The following is a 23,428-nucleotide window of genomic DNA, read 5'->3' as shown; positions in this document are numbered from 1 at the left end:
TGGCTTTGAACTCATGATCCTCCTGCCTCAGCCTCCTGAGTCTCTGGGATTACAGGTATGTGCACCACAGCGCCCAGTGGAATTAGGTCATTCTTATGGCATGTACCAACGCCAAAGTTTGAGAGATTAATTGAAATTTTTACCCCATGTAAAACTACCCAAGGTTAATTCATTTAAGAAGGTGGAGCTATATTTTTAACTGAAGAGGATTATAGGTCCAGTGTCAAGTAATTTTGTAAAGTTAGGTTTGCACACTTATGAAAATTTCTATGCAAGGATCCTAAATATTCATTCCTTAGAAGATTTAGATGGCCATTAACTTCACTGGTCCAGGAGATTCTAGGCCATCTTGACCAGTGGCAAACACCTTAGTTCTCTCTATGGTCCCATTTCATGTCTCTCTATGTCATCCTTGGATATGTATAATATATCGACAATCTAGGCCTACCTAGAAATGGCCCCTAATTACTTCATGGAGAATGTCTCAGGCTGGGGATATAGCTCAGTTGGTAGAGTACCTGCCTCACATGTACAAATCCCCAGCACTACAAAAAGAAAAAAGTCTCTTCCCAAAATGGTTTCTAAGGATCTCAGATAAAGCTGGAACTTTCTATAGACATGTGCAGCACCACTGGTATTGGATGTGTGTTCCATGTAGGAGGCAAAACATGGGCAACCACCTCCACTTCTGCAATCCTTAAAAGATGAGACCATATGGAAAAATTCCTTCAAAGTTCCCCCTATCTATGTTAGAGAATTTTATGCCTTGGTCAAAATTAGGTCATATGCCCAGAAATGTCAATTTCATAATCTGGAAAATTCTACACATTGACCTTAAATCTGAGCTCTCGAATGATTCATCCTAGCAAGGATAGAATTACAATTAGATCAGAGAAGGGCTAGTTTTCCTGAAAGTGCTTCAGACATGTGAGGGGGTCAAATATTTCAACAAAAATCAGGGTACTTTTAATGAAAAGTGAGATGAGTATTGGGTGCTGGGTAAACAACAATGTTCACTACCCTTCCACAAATAAATGCTCTGTCACATTACTGAAATATGTAGCCATCTTGATCTAGTTTTCCTTCTTGTAATAGAGATATGGGTATAAGAATTTGACTTTTTCCTTTGCACTTGGATTAGCCTCCTTTGCTGTTTAAATGTGGTGACCAAAAGCATATAAGTTTAGGGCTGGGGTTGTGGCTCAGCAGTAAAGCACTTGCCTAGCACATGTGAGGCCCTGGGTTCAATCCTCAGCACCACATAAAAATAAATAAATAAAATAACGGTATTGTGTCCAACTACAACTAAAAAATAAATACTTAAAAAAAAGCATACAAGTTTATTTGTTTACAGTTCTGGAGCTCTGAAGTCCAAAATGGTTTAGCAGACTAAAATCAACATGTAGACAGGGCCACATTCCTTCTGGAGGCTCTAAGAATTCTTTTTCCTGTCTTTTCTCATTTCTAGAAGCTATTTGCATTCCTTGGTGGGTGATTTGTTCCTGCATCTTCAAAGCCAGCAGTGTAGCATCTTCAGATTCGTCTTCTCTGACCTCTGATTCCTTATGTGACTTGGAGCCTCCTGCTTTCATCTTTTCCTTATTAGAAACCTTGTGATTACATTGGCCACACCCAGGGTTTTATTCCACCCCAGAGTTTTTAATCACTTATGCAAAATTCCTTTTGAAATGATCATATTCACAGGTTTCGAGAATTAGAATGTGGATTTCTTTGGGGAAGGGGATGCTACTCAGTATGCCACAACTCTATCACCATATTGGTGCTAAATGTCAGTGGACTTTCAGTAGAAGTATTAGAAAAATAATAGAGAGGGCTGGGGATGTGGCTCAAGTGGTAATGCACTTGCCTGGCATGTGCGGGGCGCTGGGTTCGATCCTCAGCACCACTTACAAATAAAATAAAAGATGTTGTGTCCACTGAAAGCTAAAAAATAAATATTAAAAAATTCTCCCTCCCTCTCCCCCTCTCTCTCTCTCTCTCTCTCTCTCTTTTTAAAAAAATAATAATAGGGAATAGCTAGGGCAGTGATGAGTTGGATAACATGTGTCCCATCCAAAAGGGAAGCTATATCTCAGCTCCAGCCATGGTCACCAGTTAGCAATAAAGACTCAGGGTTGCCCAATCTTCCAGTTACCAAAAAGAAAAAAAAATCACAACTATTGATTATGGTGTGAAAAAAATCTATTTTGGAATCTCAGTATTTTTAAACACTGATATTTAGGCTTAAGGAGGCCCAATAAATACTTGTTTCCTACTTTAGTTCTGTATCAATTAAAAAAACATAAGGAGAAAAATAGATTAATATCAAAATATTACCTCTCTGCTCCAGAATGAGACTTCTCTAAAGGTAACTGTGTTAGCATAATTGCAGCCATCTTCCTTTCCCCAACCCCCACTTTATGAATACTGTTCATATGCCTGAGATAAAACCTACTGGCCTAGAGACCTGCTGGTCTCTCCCTGTTCTCTCCTTGAGAAGATAAAGGGACATGCCAGTTTCCCTGTTCCCCCTCTGAGAGACAGGAAAACTGCCTGTCTCTGTTCCCCAAGAAACAAATTTGCCTTCCACAAGATCAGGGGATGCTCACTATGTCAGTCAAGACTAAACCTGCCCCTAGCGCTCAGCCATGATTCTAGCTTATAAAAGGTAACATTCAAGGGGGAGTTGCTGCTCTCCCTCCTTGCTGCTGCTGTCCCTCTCTTTGTGCAGAGCAGCCTTGTCGGGCTCTTGACAATAAACCCGCTTGTTATCCCAGGTGTGTGTGTGATCAGTCCTGCGCCACTTTTCTTTCAAACTGGTCTTTCTCATTGTAAAGTCCAGAATTAGATTAGAATCTAAGTTGAAGGTAGCAACTTGTTCTTTCTGGGGAGCCAGCTACAAAGAGAGAGAGAAGAGGAAGCCACTCTACCTCCCAGGGAAGGTGTGAGTCAGGGAGTAAAGAAATAACAAGAATGTAGCCAGGTGCTGTGGTGCATGCCTGTAATCCCAGCAGCTCAGGAGGCTGAGGCAGGAGGATTGAGAGTTCAAAGCCAGCCTCAGCAAAAGCGAGGACCTAAGCAACTCAGTGAGCCCCTGTCTCTAAACAAAATACAAAATAGGGCTAGGGATGTGGCTCAGTGGTTGAGTGCCCTGAGTTCAATCCCTGGTTACCTCCCACCCCCCAAAAAAGAAATATCAAGAATGTTATATGAATTTTTTTCCATGTCACTATTCTGTACATGGAGAACTATATGAAAGAAAATATAAGTGGAGATTCAGCCCTGCTCCCTTAACACTTGGCAATGATTCTGATTTTTTAAAACACTGAGTACCCAGCATTATGCAGGCAAAAACAAAACAAAACAAAAACCATGGCTGTGAGTTCCATACAGACCATGGGCCATCAGTTTGTCTCCGTTTCTGCAAATCTAGGCTTCTTCCATCACGATCCTCCCCTCCCAACTCCTCCACTGATTGGCTAATCCGGTCAGATGTACTTGTTCCACCAATGGCCAATAGGCAAAGGGTAGGAGATGAAGTCAGCTATGGTCTGGGCTTCAGGCCAACTCAATATGTCTGGGTGTGGCTGCTATTGTTGCAGCCATAATAACGTAGACCAGAGAGTTAGCACAGGAATAATGTTCTATAAATCACTGTACACTCTTTTGGAAGGCAATTTGACAGCATCTATCAAATTTTTTAATTGCTTATATCACGTAACCATTGTATACTAAAGAAACATGAGTGGAAAAAGGATAAAAGCAAACAAGAATTTTCTTTGCAATGTTGTTTGTAATAACAAATTAAAAAGTGAAAGCAACTAAAATATCCACCAAAAGAAGGGATGAATTATGGAGGAGAAAATGGAAGTATCACTTTTTATTTTTTATGTCTTAAATGGTTTGAAATAGTTAAGGAATTACATATTAATTTTTTAACAATTTCAATCACACAACACATGAATACGTTTTTTCATGTAAAGCATTACAATATAATAAAAGTCAAGTAGCCAGGCACCTCTAATCCCCGTGGCTCAGGAGGCTGAGACAGGAGGATCACGGGTTCAAAGTCAGCCTCAGCAAAAGTGAGGCCCTAAGCAACTCAGTGAGACCCTGTCTCTAAATAAAATACAAAATAGGGCTGGGGATGTGGCTCAGTGGTCGGGTGCCCCTGAGTTCAATTCCCAGTACCCCCAAAATTAAAAATAAAAGTAAAATCCATCCCTCATCCTTCATCTTTTCTTCTCCTTATCTTCTATCTCTCTATCCACTCCCAAGAGGTAAAAAGTGCCTTTTTGATATAAATGATTCTAAGCTCTCGTTTTGCATTATAAATAAATATATAAATGTATTTTTATTGCTATATAAAACATGATTGTCTACAGATTGCTCCTTTTATGCACCAATCTTCCTTGGGAATTTTTTTCCATGTCACTACAGACAGAGTTCTCTTGTTGCATTTACTGCTATATTGTATCCTACATATGATAGGCCATAGTTTATTCATTTTCCTGGGGAAGAACATTCAGGTAGTTTTCCACATTCTACTCTCATAATGCTGCAATCAAAATCTTAGTACAAACCTTCTGGTGTCCATATACCCAATGTTTCTCTAAAACACTTTAGAAGTGGAATTATTGGGTGATAGGATATATACCTTTTACATGTCAACCATTTTTCTTCTGTCACTTAAAATAATAATTGGTTTTGAGGGCTGGGGTTGTGGCTCAGAGGTAGAGCGCCTGCCTAGCATGTGCAAGGCCCTGGGTTCAATCCTCAGCACCACATAAAAATAAATAAAATAAAGGTACTGTGTCCAACTCAACTAAAAAATAAACATTTAAAAAATAATAATAATTGGTTTTGATAAGAGAAAACAAGATGCTTCAAATAGCAAGTTGCTCTCCCATGTACAAACAGAATAAATACACATACACATAAAGCTGCAGAAATCGTGCACCAGCTTTTTAAATTATCATTCTAAAATGGAATTCGGTGTAAATCATAGCATACCCCCCAGCACAAAAATCATACACACCAGTCTTCCTTTTTTTTTTTGCTATTTCTGCAATATCTCATTTTCCATTCTCTTTCTAATTATGTATACCCATGTGTGTCTGTGTATACATGGATATGTGTTACTATGTGTGTGCAGCTTAGAACTTCCAAGAAAGAGCAAAACTAAGGATATCATAGGGTTTGGTTTCTCATTTTTTGAGTCAAATAAAGTCTGTTGATGTTTGTAAAGTCACAAAAAAAGCACTATTCTCTGGATCAGCTTCATTGATGGCCTTGGCTTTGCCTCTCTGCTGCCTGCAGTACCATTTGATAAAGTATAAGAAGGCCTGCATTTTAGACCTGGCTCTTCCTCCAATTGATTATGTGTGATTTTTTGTTTGTTTGTTTATTTTTGGTACTGGGGATTGAACTCAGGGGCACTCAACCACTGAGCCACATCCCCAGCCCTATTTTGTATTTTATTTAGAGACAGGGTCTCACTGAGTTGCTTAGCACCTTGCTAAGTTGCTGAGGTTGTCTTTGAACTCACAATCCTCCTGCCTTAGCCTCCTGAGCCGCTGGGGTTATAGGCCTGTGCCACCATACCCAGCTGTTTGGTTTTTGTTTTCATTGTTGGTGGTGGTAGGATTTGTTTGTTTCTTTGGTTGGTTGGTTTGGTTGGATTATGGTACTGGGAATTGAACCCAGGGGTTAACCATTGAACCACATCCCCAGTCCTTTTTTTTTTTTTGAGATGGCCTTGCTAAGTTGCTGAGACTGGCTTTGAACTTACATCCTCCTGCCTCAGCTTCCCAAGTCACTGGGATTTTTCCTATGTTAAGGTGGATTTTGGGGTCAGTGACTGGCAAGTTACATCTTTTTGAAGTAACCATTTCACCTTTCTAAGCTGTACTTAATTACTAACCCTTTGAAACTTTAATGCTATGGAGTAAAAAATCCAAACCAAGAACCTAACAGATATTTAGATGTCTGTTACAACATATCTAAATCTGTATGTCTTTCATTCAACAGATATTTGATGCTAAATTAACCCTTTGCATCTGTCCAGGAGCTTCTCTGGTGTTTCCTGATGTTATATGTTATAAGGCAAATTGAAAAACCCAGTGTTTAAGACTGGGATCAAACAGCGAAGCAGGTTCAAGCAATAAGTTTGGCCCAAACTGGCCCTGGTCCTGAAATCCAGGTTCAGAACAAAAGTAATCAGCAGCTTAGGCCAGAATCCTTTGCAACATTGAGATATATTCTTCTCCACACTAGTATACATGACATACCTTATAAGCAAGCCAAACTCTGCATATGGATTAGCAATTTTCCTGACATTCTGCTTTTTAGGTTCAGGGCAGGGTCAAGAGCAGGACTTGAGAATCCTCTTCTGGATTTTTTTTTTGGGGGGTGGGTGTACTGGGGATTGAACTCAGGGGCACTCAGCCACTGAGCCACATTTCCAGTCTTATTTTGTATTTTACTTAGAGACAGGGTCTCACTGAGTTGCTTAGCACCTTGCTAAATTGCTGAGGCTGGCTTTGAAATTGCGATCCTCCTGCCTCAGCCTCCCAAGCTGCTGGGATTATAGGCATGCGCAACCATGCCAGGTGAAAATCCTCTTCTATTATGCAGCCACTTTGACCAGTGCTTCCCAGATGAGGTCCAGGGACCACCTACAGTGGGGAGACCTGTAGTGCCAGCTAAAGCAAAAATGCTCAGGCTTCATCCTTGACCCTACTTGGTCTTCTCTGGAACTGTCCTGGCAACCAACCTATCCAGAAGGATCACACCTACAAGTCAATCCTATGTTAAGGCGGATTTTGGGGTCAATGACTAGACAAACTTCACCTTAGTATGCCTGAGCTACTAAAGACATTTTTCTTCCAAAGTACACTGAGAAACCTATGACCTATGAGAAACCTATTTACCTATGTCATTGTAAATCCTACAATGACAGTACACCCTGCCAGGAGTGAGCCCCATTGATCCTTCTTGAAGTATTGCTTACTTGGCTCCCTTTGTTTCTACCTGTTTATTCTCAGGGTTAGTATACCTGTTGTTCTACAAGTTCCTTGATTATTCATTAAAGGTAATTCAAAGAAACCCTGTGACCTTTCTATTATTGGTTTACATTTCACTGCTCATTACTAACTACTACCTAACAAACTGTGAACAGGACACAGCTAAAGGGTAAGGTTTCTAGGCACAAATTCAGCAGTAAAAATATGTGTTGTTAGGCAGAAGCAAGAGTGCTCAGAGAAGAATCCAAGGAGGATGTGGGTGTCTCCAGCAAGTGAAAGTCTAGAGGGGGAAAGGTCAGGATGCCAAGGTTCACAAGAGTGGAAGGGAGGGGAGTGAGAAAGGCTCATCAGAAACTGGTAGAATCCTCGAATTGGAAGGAACTTCCTGGTTGCCTACACCAACTTCCCAGACACAACAGAAGGCCTTTCTACAAACACACTTGGTAGAGGGCTAGGAGAAGAGGTTGCCTGGAACCTGGACAAAAAGCCATTTTACAGCCACACATACCTGCCAGGGTGACTTCCACTCAGCTGGTCCCATTTGAGGCTCATCTCAGAAGATTAAGGCAGCCTGCTCAGATATCATGGAGGAGAAACCTTGGGAGATCTTTATCCCAAGAAAGCGAGCACACTCTGATGGTTGTGTTAGGTAGGACTTAAGAGATGCCAAGATGGCAAAGGCAGGGTATAAGAAAGATGCCACTGGGGACAGACAGGGAGACAAGTCAGGTCCTGTTTAACAATAAGTCACCGTCACTAAGGTCCTATCACCATGACAACTCCCCCCACAGGTTCGGTATTTTAAAATGATCAATAGAGGTAAAGTGGACAGTATTCTAATGAGGTTTTCTAAAGTAACCAATGGGGGGCAAAATTAGACACTATTCAAATCAGGGATCATAAGATAACCAATGGGAGCACATGGGGTAAGGTCTTCAATCAGGTCTGTAGAGAGAAGAGTACACCACAGCTCAGTTTATAAAACACTAATTTCCAAACATCGGGGCCTTTAGCAGCTCTCTCGTTGGGCCCACTCCACTCCCCTCTTAGGGAGTGCTACCTTCACCTCCATTTTCAACAACTCTGTACTTTGCCTGTTACTTGTTTGTGTCTTGCTCAGTTATTTGTTCGGGACACCAAGGACCTGGATCCCAGCTGGACACCCCAACGATAATGGTTGGAACACACTTTGAAAGATATTACTTTGAACTTTTGGTTTTGCTTTCTCATCTTCAAGGTATTTGTCTCCTCTTGCAGTGTAGCTGTGCCACCACCAGGGGTCAGAATGATGCCATCGATAATGCACTGAAGAACCTGCAGTTTGTGCTCTCTGTGAGATTCAAAATGCTGGCTCTTTGCCCACTTTGGCCCCTCACCCAAGACGAATGCTCATAGATCTCTAGTTTTTCCTATAAAATTCATCCCTGCGTTAATATGGTCGAAATATGTCAAAACCGAAACTCATCACACTGAGACCACATTTCCCAGGTTTCTAAGAACCAGCTGCAATTTCTGATTTGTAGAGACTCTTCTGCAGAGAAATCACCAGAATTCTAATGCTTCATAGTTTGTTTGCTTTCTTTTGAGGCTGCTCAGCTGGGTCTCACGTGTGTTCGTTCCTCAGTGGCCCTTCCAAGGCCTCCTCTGCCCAAACTTCCAAGACACATTCTCTTTCCCTGGTCTCTTTCCACGTGCAACATAGAGTTAGGTCAGTAATTCATGCAGTAATATTTACTTCATGTTCACTGTGTGCCAAACACTATTCCACACTCTGAGGAAACAAATGAACAAAATGTTCCCTCATCAAGTTTACATTCTGGTGGAGAGAGAGAGAATAAAGAAATATGTCCAGATGATAATGGGTGCTCTACAGAAATAAGAAATTACACTGAAGAGGAGGACAGGGGGGACTCAAGCAGAGGATGGTGGCAGGGCTGCTATGTTAGATGGGAATGTCAGAGCAGATCTCTCCAATATAGATACTGTTTCAGTTGCAATCTGAAGGAGGTGAGGGAGCAAGCCGCACAGGTATATGGGAAAAGAGCATCCCAGCCAGAGTGACCACAAATGTAAAGATCTTGAGATGGGACCAATATCAGTACATTTGAAGGACAGCATGGTGGTCAGGATTAGTGAAACTCAGAAAGGGAGAGAGTGATGGGAAATAGGATCAGCTAGGTAATACAAGACCTGGTCATAGATGACAATCTCTGTGAGATGATGCAGCACTGATGGTTTTGAGCAGAGAAGTGACATAGTAACCTGGCTACTGAGAGAAGTGGTTAGATTCTGGCAGTGTTTTGAAAGTAGGGTTGACAGGATTCGATGATTTTCATGTGGTATATGCATGTCAGGGAAATGTTAACAAGTTTGGACCAAAAATGGAATTTCCACTTATTGAGATAGAAAAGGCTGTATGTAACACAGGCAGTGAAATAAGAAGAAAACTAGAAGAGTCCATGAGGAGTCTGAAAGCAAAGTGAAGGAAGAAAGAGGGAGTGATCAACTAGAACATACACTAATGAGGCAGATGATATCCCTTCTGGCTGTAGCTGTGGCTACAGATGCCACCTGCCTCACAGTCTCCCTGTCATCAGTAAGCTTTTCTGACACTTGCTGCATTGGGAAAGGGTCCCCACTACCCCAAATGTTAGAGGTGGCCTCAAAATGAAACAGTCCTCTTATGTTGTACCCCAGTTCCCAGTTTCTTAGAGCTCCACCTAGAGGACAAACAATAGAACTACCGCCTGCACCAGGAGATAGAGGAATAAATCACTCAAGTGTTACATTCAAAAGGCTCCTCTCCACCACACCCTGTGCAGTTCCAGGAGGACGTTGATAAGGGGAACCCAGCTCTCTCTATTTAGAGTGGTTTTCTCCACCTGGAATGCTGCTTAAAACTGAGCATCTCTCTCAGCTCTCCACAGAGCTCTAATAAACAGTATCTTTTTAAAAAAATATTTATTTTTTAGTTCTTGGCAGACACAACATCTTTGTTGGTATGTGGTGCTGAGGATGGAACCCGGGCTGCATGCATGCCAAGTGAGCGTGCCACCGCTTGAGCCACATCCCCAGCCCTAATAAACAATATCTTAAAGCAGATTTCTCAAAATGTATTTTTAATACTTCTACAACTTCCTTTATTAACTTATGTTTTTATTTATCCATGTTGATATTAATATATGTGTTAGAGCTCATTTACTTTTTTTTTTTGGGGGGGGGTACTGAGGATTGAACCCAGGGAGACTTAACCACTGAACCACATCCCCAGCCTTTTTCATTTTTTATTTAGCTAAATTACTTAGGGCCTCGATAAATTGCTTAGGGCTTCCCTAAATTGCAGAGGTTGGCTTTGAATTTGTAATCCTCCTTCCTCAGCTACTCAAGCTGCTGGGATTACTGGTGTGCACCACCATGCCTGGCAAGAGCTCATTTGCTTTTTAACCAGGGCATACCATTCACTTGCAGAATACAGCATAATTTCTTTATCCATTCTCCTGTTAATGTAGAAGAGATCTTCAAGTTCTTATTATTTTAATTCTGTCCAAGTTTTAAAGTTTGGGCATGCCTATAATCCCAGCAACTCAGGAGGCTGAGGCAGGCTTATCACAAGTTCAAGGTCAGCCTCAATTTAGCAAGGCCCTAAGCAATTTAGTGAGACCCTGCTCAAAATATTTTTTTTAAAAAACTGGAATATTTCAAATTTAAAACTCCATGGTTATGGGCTGGGAGTGTAACTCAATGATACGGTGCTTTCGTAGCATGTATGAGGCCCTGGCTTCAATCCCCAGCTCTGGCCATTGTATATACTGGAATTTTCAATGCAATATACTTAGCCACTATGTAATCAAGGAATTTAAAGACAGAGCAACTCATTCCAAGTAGACCATTTAACAAACCTGAACCAAAATTTAAGTAGGCATCTTCAGTTTCTTCGTCTCACAGGGCCACGGGGGAAGTAGGCAACTGAGTTTCTTTTTCTCAAAATGTATTTTTAAATGTACAAGTGGCAAGTAAAATTCGTTGATTATTTTCTCCAAAGGAAAAAAAATTCAAAAACTCATTTTCTAAAAGGCTATCTTCCTGTTCATTTCTTTGTGAGTTGGATATGAACTCAGTAAAGCAACAGGGACATTGGCCCCAGCAGAACTGAATGAAGCAAGTAGTTGATAACACAGATGTCTAAGTGTGATGGTTTAGCCGTGGATGATGCAGAACTCCCAACTGGAAAACAGGATGATCAGTTATAGCTCTGCAGACCCTCAACATCTAGATCTGGATTAACTGCCATATCAATAAAGTGTCCTAGTGGTTTTCAGCCAAAACAAACACATGCAATACCACTGGGTGATCTTTAGACAGCTTGAATTTTTCTTCTCAGCCAACACAAGGGTATCTGAGATTTGCTCTAATATCTCTTAGGAAGGACAAATGTGATTAATTCCTCATGACCTGACTTGTCTCCATGTGACCCTGAAGAGCAATGTTTAGCTTTTCCCACAAACGTGGGTGGGTTAGTGAATTTTATTCTTACATAACTGGAAATTACATAACTTAAAAGAGGAAGCGACATTTAGCAATCAAGTGATCTAACACAATGATAAACTTAGTGATAACTTAATATTCTAAAGTTTAATTCTCTCCCTTGTTTCCCCCCCTTTCCCCTCACAATCATAACTCACTTGAATCAAATGTACGAAAGATGATATGTCACGAGCTTTGTAATGTTTTGAACAACCAATAAAAAAAAGATGAAAAAAATATTCTAAAGTAATTTTAAGATTTATAAAGACCTTTTGAGCTTGCTTTTTTTTTTTGCATAATTCAAGTTTGCTATCTTTGGAGTGGTATCCTTGGAAGGATGAAGTTTCTCAATATAATACTTTGGACTTTTTCCAAAAGACAGATAAACGCAGTTTTATCTGTTGTTAGTTTTCAGAATAAGATCCAGAAAATAAACCCAGAGTGGCCTCTGCTCATGTGCTCCCTTTCCTAGTACTTCCTTTTATCTACAAAGTGGTATATTGGGGATTTCGTTTTTTCTTATGGTTTGAAATTCATAATTCCTTGAAAATTGCTAGCACAAGTAGCAATAATTAACTGGAATACCCAATTGCTTAGAGTATTTCATTCCCCAACCACCATCACAAGATAGCAAAGACAATAGTTTTAAAAGACTCTCAGGCCATCTGGTGGATTATTATCCCTCTTATTAGAAATCTCTAGTGGTCAGATTTCCTATCCTTTGTCAGCAATTTGTGTTTTGCCCAACATCATTTATAGCTGAGAAATTCTGTCCTCTTATGATTTGGCTTCTTACAGATGCAAATTCTCTCTCTCTCTCTCTCTCTCTCTCTCTCTCACACACACACACACACACACACACACCACTGAACAATAATTGGCCATTTCCTGAAAGACAGAAATAGTTTACAAATAAAATAAATATAGTAAGTAAATTTAAAGTGAATCACTAGAACCTTCTTTTCTCTAAGCAACATAATTATACTTCTTGATAGATTCTCCCTTACCTGGAGAGTCAAAATTAGCATGAATCAGGTTATTCAGTGTTTCTAAACTAAGATACCAAGACATTTAGTCTATGTGACCACTGTTATCCAGTGCATAGTTTGTACCTAGTATAATAACTTTGAGAATATTCTTGGTTACTTATACCTTATTTAATCTGCTAGTGGAGTATAAAGAACAGGGATGTTGCTGTCCGAACTCAGTTTTCTTATCAATAAAATTATGACAAAATGCTACCTAGAGGTGTTGCTTAGGGATTAAATGAAGTGTGTATAAAATGTCTGGAATAGTGGGAGGTGTTCACTCAACATTTGCTATTCCTATGATTGCTCATTGTTTGAGGTAATGTCCTTTCCCTCCATGGCAGCACCCACGGACTCCCTCGGGAAGCCACATCCCAGGCCTCTACGTTTCCTAGATAGTGAGGATCATACAGGGGGCTCATTTAGAACAGAACCATGAGTTCACACGTCCACAGTCGAACTTGATGACATTTAATTGTGAAGTTAGAACATGAAAGACCAGTGGAAATTGAAAAAAAGAGGTCACACTGGGGCTCCTATGTCTTCCAAATTCTGTCCACAATGGGAAGTGGCACTCCCTCATACCAATACTATGGGGATCGTTGGGACATTGACACGAAACTTAGACCTCAGTTTCCCCTCCCCAGTCTATACACTATGCAACATCTGGTATGTTATCTACTGAAACATAAGAGACTCTTCACCCTACCAGGGCGGAGAAAATCCCTGCTAGCTGTATTCACCCTTTAGTACCAATTTCAATAACACAGACACAGGGAGAGCTCATTATTTTTAATGGTTAACAACAGTTTTAATAGTTCATCCTGGGAACTATCTCCCAGCTCCTCTCTCCAAAAAAATCTATTCACATGCAATGCCTGCAAGAATTCAAATTTCATAAACACAATATTGCAAAAGCAGAATTAAGAAAAGCCTTTATAACCTTGAGATTAAAAACAATGCTTCATTATTCTCTCAGCATGTGTTACTTAATGCTAAATACTAAACACTAAAAAAAGCTGTACTGGTGAGCTGATCGCTGATGGCTGGGAACTTGGGAGAAGAATAGAGAAGGAAGTTCTTATAATGATAAGCACTTTTACATTCATTTTTCATCTCTTAACCAGAATAACACAGGGAAGATCTATTTTGCTAACTGTGTTGTTGTCAAAGGTAGAAAACTCCAGAGAAATATTCTCAGAGCAATGACTGGAGCTGGTTTTACTTCTGACATCTAGGTTAGAAAGAACCAGTATGAGCAGTGTCCTTAAAACTGAGGTTTCTCTTCCTGCTCACACTTTGGTTTGAAAGCACTGCAACTATGCACGCAGTACCAGAGCCATAGTAATAGTACAATAAATGTGTTGAATGAATGAACTTATACCTAGGCTGCTGGATCGAACTTTCTTCCAGTGGAAACCTTCTGTACACTTCTTAGAGGCAACATTCACACATCCAGGAAGGCCTTATTTATCACAACTGGCCCTCAGTGCCCTGAAATCCTGGGGGAGCAAAGGAACAGTAGCACTACAACAAACAACTTTCTTACTTAGTTCATTCCAGTCTCCTGAATATGCCCACTTGGCATCAAAATTTGTGACCAGAGTTTAAAAGATTCAATATCATATGTAATCAACATAAGATAAATCTATGTATGCCTCCTTCATTATATTCATTATATGCAAAATTAAGAAATCTGGGGTAGTTGGCTATGGTGGTGCAGGCCTGTAATTCCAGGGACTTGGGAGGCTGAGGAAGGAGGATCTCAAGTTTGAGGCCAGCCTCAGCAACTTAGCAAAACTGTGTCTCAAAATAAAAAATAAGAAGAACTGGGAATGTAGCTCGGTGATAGAGCACCCCTGGGTTCAATCCCCAGTACCAAAAGAAAGAAAAGAAATCTGGTGTAAGAAGTGACCAATGTGAAATCAGCTGCCCCTTCTGTTTTTTGTTTTGTTGTTGTTGTTGTTGTTGTTGTTTTATTTTTCTCATTCACCTGTTCTCTTCCTCACCCTTAAGGAATTCTTTTTTTTCCCCTCCCCCTGCTTTCTTCTCTTTCTTCCTCATTACCAAAGCTATATAGTTCTAAATATCTGCAGCCCCAGGAAGTGGGGTAAATAAAGCAGTTTTTAGTTCCCAGAAATGGGAGCAGTTCTTTAAAAAGGCTCTGGTCTTACTAACAGTGATTTAGATCCTCTTTCTTGAACTCATGGATATCCAGAACATTCTATTGGGTGCGAATTCAATATCTACACAGTTAACTGGGGATTTTAGTTTGTAGGATGTACATTTTAGGAAGAGGAAAAGAAAGAAGAAGAGGAGGAGGAGGACGGGGAGAAGGAGGGGGAGGAGGAGATGATGATGATACAATAAAAATAAACCATTAGTCACACACATAAGATCCATTGGTGTGTGCATGTGTGTGTGTGTGTGTGTGTGTGTGTAAAAATAGAACAAGGGGTGGGCTGTATTTAAGATGCATATTATCAAATACATATTTGTCACAAATTTCAAGTTTGAAATTCACGAAGGTTGACTGGAGGAGAATATTTCTATCAGTAAATCTTCTTTCATAGGATAGGAACCTAGAGAAGCCAGGTTGAGTTAAGGCAAGAGATCAGTTCTCTGCCTCCATTTCTCATTCCTTGCTTCAAGTAGTAGCCTAAGGAACTCTCCAGGCCATTTACTGGTTAGTATCCTTAGTCTGTTCTCTACCCTCAGGAGAACCAGCATCCTTTGCTCCCTAAGAGTAACAGAAGTTATTTCCTTAGGGAATTTTGTGTAAGTCCTTCTATTAGTTCTACTCTGACATTGCCCAGTTCTTAATGTCTTTTAATTCATTCATTCATTCAACAAACTGTTCTTGAGTATCCACTCTCTGCCAAGCACCATGGTAAATGCTAAATACTTGATTAACTTCAATCTCTGCAATATTCATTTGTAGGATGAATCTCTGATTCAATTAGGCTGCTGTGTTGGAAAGCTGGAATATGCTGAGATGTCAAAACTGTCACTAGGAAGTGTTAAATCACTCTCAGCATATATCATTCCCCAGCTAACTGGAAAATTTTCAATATGGCAATAATGATTTTTTTAAAAAGATGACACAAAAGGGAAAGGATTGGTTTGCTGTTTCTTTGGAGGAGTATAAAAATTGACTTTTGAGGCAGCCTGGTGTTGTGGGAAGGTTCCCAAATTTGGAGTCATATGGCCTAGATCCAGTTTCTGCAGATGGATGAGGAGAAAAGGCACTGACCATACTCTTCGCTGGCTCCCCTGGTCCATAATCCTAAGGAACATATTGGACCCTTTCAAGGCCCCATTGTTTTAGCCTAAAAATGAGTCAGGTATCATTGTCCCACCTCCCTCTGACAATATGGGAAGAAAGAGATGAAATAATGTTTGTAAAAGTACTTTTCAAACCCTAAAGCGCCGTAAAAATGTAACTTCTCACTCGCAAACAAGCATTGATATTCCTTTCATGGAATCCATTACATTATAGTTTCTTTTCCTCCTTTTTTTTTTTTTTAAGAGGAGGGAGCTTACATCCAACCAACATTATTTGGGCATCTGATCCAGAATAACCTATATTTGTTTCCTCATGGAGAGTTAGAAGTTTTCCTTGTTGAAAATGAAATGCACTCCCCGAGGGCCAGAGTCAGAGTTGGAGATGCACTGTTTGTTGAGGGTTTCAGCCAAGGCTTCAGGACCACAGAGGAACACTCCTATTCTGGTACTTTCGGGGAAAGAAGGAAAAAAAAAAAAAAAACAGTTTCAGACTTTGGAATAAGATGGACTATAAAGCAGGTGGGGGATTTCCTATCAATCTGAGGCCTCAGGGCTAAATCCTCTCTGTTCCTTTGTCTTTTCTACAAATGACAAGAATTGGGCTGGGGTTGTGGCTCAGTAGTAGAGTGCTTGCTGGCCTGTGTGAGGCCCTGGGTTTAATCCTCAGCACCACATATAAATAAATAAAAAATAAAAGATCCATTGACAACTAAAATATATATTCATATATAACAAATGCCAAGAGTTCAGATTACTCTGCAGGTTGGAGACTCAGCCCTGCTTGTGGGGACAGCTGGATATTTCAAAAGGCAATTGACTTCCCTAGAGAATGAATTCTAAGAAGCGTTTTTGGAAACTTCTACCATAGAGAAAATGGTAGTTAATTTGTGAGTCTGTGAGCTACTTCCTTTCAGGGTTCTGAGCCCCCAAACCCTTTCTGGCACCTTGAAATCAAGAGCAAACCCTCTTTAGGTACCCCAACTTTGACAGGTTAGTGTGTCTCCCTCCCTCAAAGAATTTAAGGCTTTGCTCTTCAACGTAGTTCCAGATCAATAGCTTTTTTTTTTTTTGGGGGGGGGGCGGTACCAGGGATTGAACCCAGGGATGCTTAACTACTGAGCCACATCCCCAGCCCTATTTTGTATTTTATTTAGAGACAGGGTCTCACTGAGTTGCTTAGGGCCTCACTGAGTTGCTGAGGCTGGCTTTGAACTCTTGATCCTCCTGCCTCAGCTTCCCAAGCTGCTGGGATTAAGGCATGTGCCACTGTGCCCAGCTCTGGCATTGGCTTTTTAAGAATGCAGATTTTTTTTAATATTGTTTTTTTAGTTGTACGTGGACACAATACCTTTATTTTATTTATTTATTTGTATGTGGTGCTGAGGATCAAACTCAGTGCCTCACCCATGCTAGGCAAGCGCTTTACTACTGAATCACAACCCAGCCCCAAGAATGCAGATTCTTGAGTCCCACCCTGGAACAAGTAAATCAGAATCTGCATTTTTTTAAAAAACATTTATTTTTTAGCTGTAGTTGGACACAATATCTCTATTTTATTTATTTATTTTTATGTGATGCTGAGGATCAAAACCAGGGCCTCACACGTGCTAGGCAAGTGCTCTACCACTGAGTCACAACTTCAGCCCCCCAGAACCTACATTTAAAAAATATAATCAGTTGAATTGTATGTTCATTATAGTGTAAGAAACAATGGTGGAATGTATATATTTATGGCGAGCTCTTGAGTTTTTCATGTGTTCAAGCAAGATGGGAGATCTCAAGGTCTCGTGATGGGTAAAGCTTTAGTGAGGGCAGAAAGAACCTTGGGACAGCAATCAACTTACAATTTTAGATCCAGAAACTACAATTGAAGAGGGCATGGTAGTAGCACGTGTCTGTAATCCCAGCAATTTGGAGGAGGGAGAGGAGGAGGGGGAGGGGGAGGGGGAGGAGGGGGAGGGGGAGGAGGAGGGAGGAGAAGCAGCAGCTATAACTGAAAGTGAGGAGTGTAGTGTCTCCTTAATTATAAGTGTAAATTATATGAATATTTAAAAGAAGTGGATACACTAGTGAGATTTAGGTAACAGAAACAAAACAAAACCATGACCCTGTTTGGGATAGGCAGTTAAGAAAGTCTGAGGGAGGGACCTGAGATTCTTATTTTCTATAACCCCCCCAGGTAAGTTTGCTGTGATTTAAAGTTCCCCTCCTAAAGTCACAAATATCAGGAATTTTCAGTTGGACATGAATTCAACCCCAGTATAGTAACATGGGTATCTTAGTTTCTAGAATATAGAAATGTAGGCATGCTTGGGAGCCACTGCTAAAGTAGATGAAAAGCCTTAAGAACACCCTGATGAGCCGGGCATGGTGGCACATGCCTGTAATCCCAGCTACTGGGGAGACTGAGGCAGGAGGAACACAAGTTTGAGGCCAGCCTCACCAATGTCTCAAAATAAAAAAAGAAATGGGGTGTATCTCAGTTGTAAAACACCCCCCAGTATCAAAGGGAAAGGAAGGGGAGGGGAAGGGAGGGGAGGGGAGGGGAGGGGAGGGGAGGGGGAAAATGAAATGAACAGCTTGGTAGGGGATTCCTTACTTAGGATGTTGACTCGCAATTGTTTTGAACTCATTATCCCAGTTGGGCCGTCCATACAAAGTCTTTTGCTTCAAGCCTGTAATCACATCTTTCTCCTCATCATGGTGCACAGCAAAGTGATTGGCCTGCAGCAAAGGACATGAATTCAGGAAAAAGAAGCATGCTGTGACACACACACAGCTACAGTTGCATAACCCAAGGCACCAAACTGGAGGCTAGATGAAAAACAAAAATAAACAAACTGGATCTCTCTCTAGCAATTTCCTCTCCAGAAGGGGAGACCTTGAAGTATAAATATAAATGATATAATTTGTAGAATCGGCTGTGATGAGTACCAGGAAGAGACACAGCATCCTAATGAGAACAAAGAAGGAAGGTCTAGAATGGAAGGCTAAGGGAAGGTTGAAGGCCAATAGCATTTGAGTCAGGCATTGAAGTGTGGGTACTGTCTCACTGTCTCTGTCTCTGTCTCTGCCTCTCTCTGTCTCTCTCTCTGTCTCTCTCTCTCTCTCTCTCTCTCTCTCTCTTTTGGTGTGTGTGTGTGTGTGTACCAGGAATTGAACTCAGGGGTGCTGAGGCTGGCCTCAAACTTGCAATCCTTCTGCCTCAGCCTCCTGAGTCGCTGGGATTACAGGCGTGCACTCCCCCAACACACTGTTTTACTCTTTCCTTTCTTTGAGCTTCTCTCCTCACCCCAATGTACTCCACTCATTTGGGAGAATCACTAAGAACTGACATATTCACATACTAAAATATAGTCCTATGTTCGTAACTTAACAGGACATTAAATCAAACTTGAAGCTGTGCTGTGTGTACTTGCTCTTTTCCTGCTACTGTTCTAGGGGGCCTCAGCTTGAACACAAGGTATTTTTCATAAAAGTGGATAAAATTAAATGTATTTTTAAAATAAATCAGATTTTAAATTCACCAGGCAGGGGATGGATGATGAGGATGGAGGGGGGTTTAGAAAGAGAGTCGCAGCCAGGTGCAGTGGCGCACACCTGTAATCCAACCTGCTCCAGGAAGCTGAGGCAGGAAGATCACAAGCTTGAGACTGGTCTGGGGAACTCAGTGAGAGCCCATCTCAAAATTTAAAAAATGAAAAAGGGCTGATGATGTAGCTCATTGGTACAGCACTCATTTGTACACCCCTGGCTCCCCAGTACTGCAAAAATAAGTGAATAGTAAAATGGTACAAACAATTTTAAAAAGAAAGGAAAATTAAAAGGTGGTCACTTTTTTTTCATAATGCTATGGGACCAGTTTTCCAAAGCAAAATAATTATTTTTTTTCAATGCACATAAGTTTTCTATTAAAAAAAAAAACGGTGTCTGGCTTTTTAAAATTGTAAAACTGTTATTGCTGGGCATGGTGGGGCACGCCTATAATCCCAGCTACTCGGGAGGCTGAGGCAGGAGGATCACAAGTTCAAAGGCCAGCCTCAGCAACTTAGCAAGGCCCTAAGCAACTCAGTGAGACTCTGTCTCAAAAATGAAAAAAATTTAAAATAGCTAGTGATGTGACTCAGTGATAAAGCATCCCTGGGTTCAATTCCTGGTACCTAAATAAATAAAATAGCAAAACTGTAAAACAATTTATAAATCATAGATTTTTCCCCTGGGTTTCATTTTTGTCAAAGGGGTTTTACTGTTTTGTTTTTAAATTGCAGAAGTGGTATCTTTTTTAAAAACAATTATTTTTTAGTTGTAGTTGGACACAATACCCCTACTCCATTCATTTCTATGTATTGCTGAGGATCCAACCCAGGGCCTCACACATGCTAGGCGAGTACTCTACCAGTGAGCCACAACTTCAGCCCCCAGAAGTGGTATCTTAAAACTGCTTTTTCTGAAGCATCAGTTCTCATGGTCATGTGTCCCTGGATCTACATTTACTACAAGATTCTTCTAAGACTTGGAGAATCTATGATAGGCAAGAATTTAAAAACTCAAATTAGCTGGATATGGTGGTGCTCACCTATAATCCCAGTGGCTCAAGAGGCTGAGGCAGGAGGATCACAAGTTCAAAAGCCAGCCTCTGCAACTTATTGAGGCCCTGAACAACTTAGTGAGACTCTGTCTCAAAATTTAAAATAAAAAGGGCTGGGGATGTGGCTCTGGCCAAGCATCCCTGGGTTCAATCCCCAGTACCAAAACAAAACAAAAGCCAAATGAAATGGCACTCTTTACAGTAACAGGATGTAAGTGAAAGATGCCCAGGGTTGAGGAGCCAATGCCTAGCTAGAGCCAGCTGCTGTGCTCAAAATATGTCTCCTCCAAAATTCCAGGTGTCTCTAATGTTATAGCATTAAGAGGTAGGACCTCTAAGAGGTGATTGGGTCGAGAGGGCTCCTCCCTCATGAATGAGATTAAGAACCTTATAAGAGGCTTCATGTACTGTTGCAGGAGCTTGTCAATTGTAAAATGTTTACAGTGCCAAATCTCCTTGGGAGGCCTGGGGAGGTGGGCAAAATCACCCCCAGCTGAGAAGTACTGGCTGATTTTATTATAGTGGCCTCTGAACAGTATTGAAAGCATACTTTCATTTGAAATACACACACACACACACACACACACCACATATGTCTCACCTTCTTTAGCTATATAGTGGTTTATTTACTATTAATAATGATAAACAACTGGTAGTCACTAAGAGTGCAGGCTCTGGAACATTCTGACTGTGCCACTTACTTGCCAGTTGCCTTTAGGCAAATGACTTAATCTATTCTGGGCCTTGGTTCTTCATCAGTAAAATGTGGATAATAATAGTAGCGATCTCATAGGGTTGTTCACAGCATAAAATTAGACAATCTGTCTAAACTTTAACCACAGTACCTGGTGTGCAGTTCAGTCTCTTTCTGTGTCTATAGGGGATTGGTTCTAAACCCCTCCTGCTTAGATACCCAAATCTGTGGTACTCAAATCTTTTATATAAAATGGTGTAGTATTTGCATAGAAGTTAGCACATTAGGAGGCTGAGGCAGGAGGATCCAAGTTTAAGGCCAGTCTGGGCAAATTAGTGAGACCCTATCTCAAAAGTAAATAAAAAGGGTTGGGGATGTAGCTCAGTGGTAGAGGGTTCCTGGGTTCAACTCCCAGTACTGGAAAAATAAAAATCAGTCTATGCACATCCTCCCAATATACTTTAAATGATCTCTAGATTACTAATATTACCTAAAATAGTGTAAATGCTATGTACGTGTTGCACACTGTATTATTTAGGGAACAATGACAAGAAAAAAAGCCTGTACATGTTCAAAACAGATCCAAGTTTTTTTCCAAATATTTAGTATCAGTGGTTGGTTCAATCCACAGATGCAGAACCGATTCATAAGGAGGGATGACTGCATATAGTTAACAACTATAAACATATCAAGTATGCATATTAAGTCATATGCATAAACATATGAATTAAAGGAACACAAACACATTTTTCCCCATTGTCCCCTGGCAAATTTTGTCTGTCTGGTTTTGGATTCCCGGATGGGAGCATTGCATTAATAATGTCAAGGGCTTGGCCTTTATTCCCTCTTAGAATTCTTAGCTTTGAATCTAGTCTCAACAGTCTACCAGGTGGTGATGCTGAGTTAGAGTGAATGGGCTAGATCATTAGAATCCATTGACCATTCTTGGGGAAAAAAATAGTACACAGGACACACCAGTAACCAAGGGAAAGTGGGCAAGCCCTGGACACTAAAGGAAGGACTTGAGACCTGGATCTTTATCCTCACCTGAGACTCATCCCAGCCAGTGAGGTAGATGTTGTAGCTGAGGAAATCGGCATTGTTCCTCTCCTGCATCTGGGACTCCAGCAGCTGCAGCAGGTCTGCAAACCACTCAAAAGCATGAGTATCCCGGCACAGCCAGTAGAAGTAGATCTGGAAAAGGACAGATCCCAGAGCAGATTGTATTGGCATGGGTTCCCGCAGCATGAACACATGCATTGCTACTGTCCCCCTAACTTTTTTTCCTGATGCTCAGAATGCCTAGTAACATAGGTTTTCAGCAAGTTCTGGACATTTCATAGGCTCTGGCAGGGCAGTAAATAACTAACTTGGCCTCAGAAATATGTAGTTCAGCTGGGTGCGGTGGCGCCTGCCCATAATCCCAGCGGCTCAGGAGGCTGAGGCAGGAGGATCTCGAGTTCAAAGCCAGCCTCAGCAAAAGTGAGGTGCTAAGAAACTTAGTAAGACCCTGTCTCTAAATAAAATATAAAATAGGACTGGGGATGGGGCTCAGTAGTCAAATGTCCCAGAGTTCAATTCCCAGTACCCGCCCCCAACAAAAAGAAAGGAAAAAAAAAAGGAAAGAAATACATAGTTCAAAGAAAAAACAAGTCTCTAGTCCACCTATTTTCCATCTCGGGCTGGTTACTTCTTTCCCCCAGAAACCCTGACATCCCTTGTACCTCCTCTCAGAAAGACATGAGGAAATAGACTAGCAGGAAAAAATAAATAGTTTTACCCATTCCTCCTCCATATAGAAAAGAGGTGAAGGGGAAGAATTCTAAACACAAAACAAAAAAATAACTATATAACATAAAAAAAAGTCAAGGTAGGCTCAATGTACCCATCAGAATTTATCTTTATAGTTACTAGAGTGACTCGGCATTTATTGAGGATGTCCTTCATCAGGTAATTTATATGTAACACTCCCCTGGGAATTTATCCTGAGGAGACATCCATTAGAAACAAAAAGTTTCAGGTCTCCTGCCCTCAGCCTGCAAAAAAAAAAGTGTTAAAGGCCTAAAAAATTGATTCTATCTCAATATATAATCCCAGACGGAAGAAAAATTAGTCTGCATCTTCCCAATGGAATAGGAGGGAATCGTTAAAAATCAACATTATGAAGTCTTAGAAAACATTATGATGTCTCTGAAAAATGTTTTCTGTGTTTTAAAAATCAGGATATGAAATTGTACATAGTTGAAATTTACCAATTTCCAAAAATATGTAAGCCTGTAAAAAG

At 40.7% G+C, this 23,428-nt stretch overlaps 2 protein-coding genes across 2 annotated transcripts in view; one reads left to right on the top strand and one right to left on the bottom strand.

Annotated features, from left to right (window-relative positions):
- Dynlt3 (dynein light chain Tctex-type 3) overlaps positions 1–23,428 on the top strand; it is a 62,819-nt gene that overhangs the window by 12,131 nt on the left and 27,260 nt on the right. The gene's annotated exons all lie outside the window — the stretch shown is intronic.
- Cybb (cytochrome b-245 beta chain) overlaps positions 13,355–23,428 on the bottom strand; it is a 45,032-nt gene continuing 34,958 nt past the window's right edge. Inside the window, exons 11-13 of the mRNA XM_027927465.3 lie at positions 22,192–22,338; positions 18,462–18,586; positions 13,355–16,310 (exon numbers count right to left, since the gene is read on the bottom strand). Coding sequence (XP_027783266.1) covers positions 16,184–16,310; positions 18,462–18,586; positions 22,192–22,338 — 399 coding nt within the window. The 3' untranslated portion in view covers positions 13,355–16,183. The remainder of the gene's footprint in view (positions 16,311–18,461; positions 18,587–22,191; positions 22,339–23,428) is intronic.

Source organism: Marmota flaviventris, chromosome X (assembly GCF_047511675.1).
Source record: "Marmota flaviventris isolate mMarFla1 chromosome X, mMarFla1.hap1, whole genome shotgun sequence".
Taxonomy (NCBI): Eukaryota; Metazoa; Chordata; class Mammalia; order Rodentia; family Sciuridae; genus Marmota; species Marmota flaviventris.
This window is presented reverse-complemented; position numbering and strand designations above follow the sequence as displayed.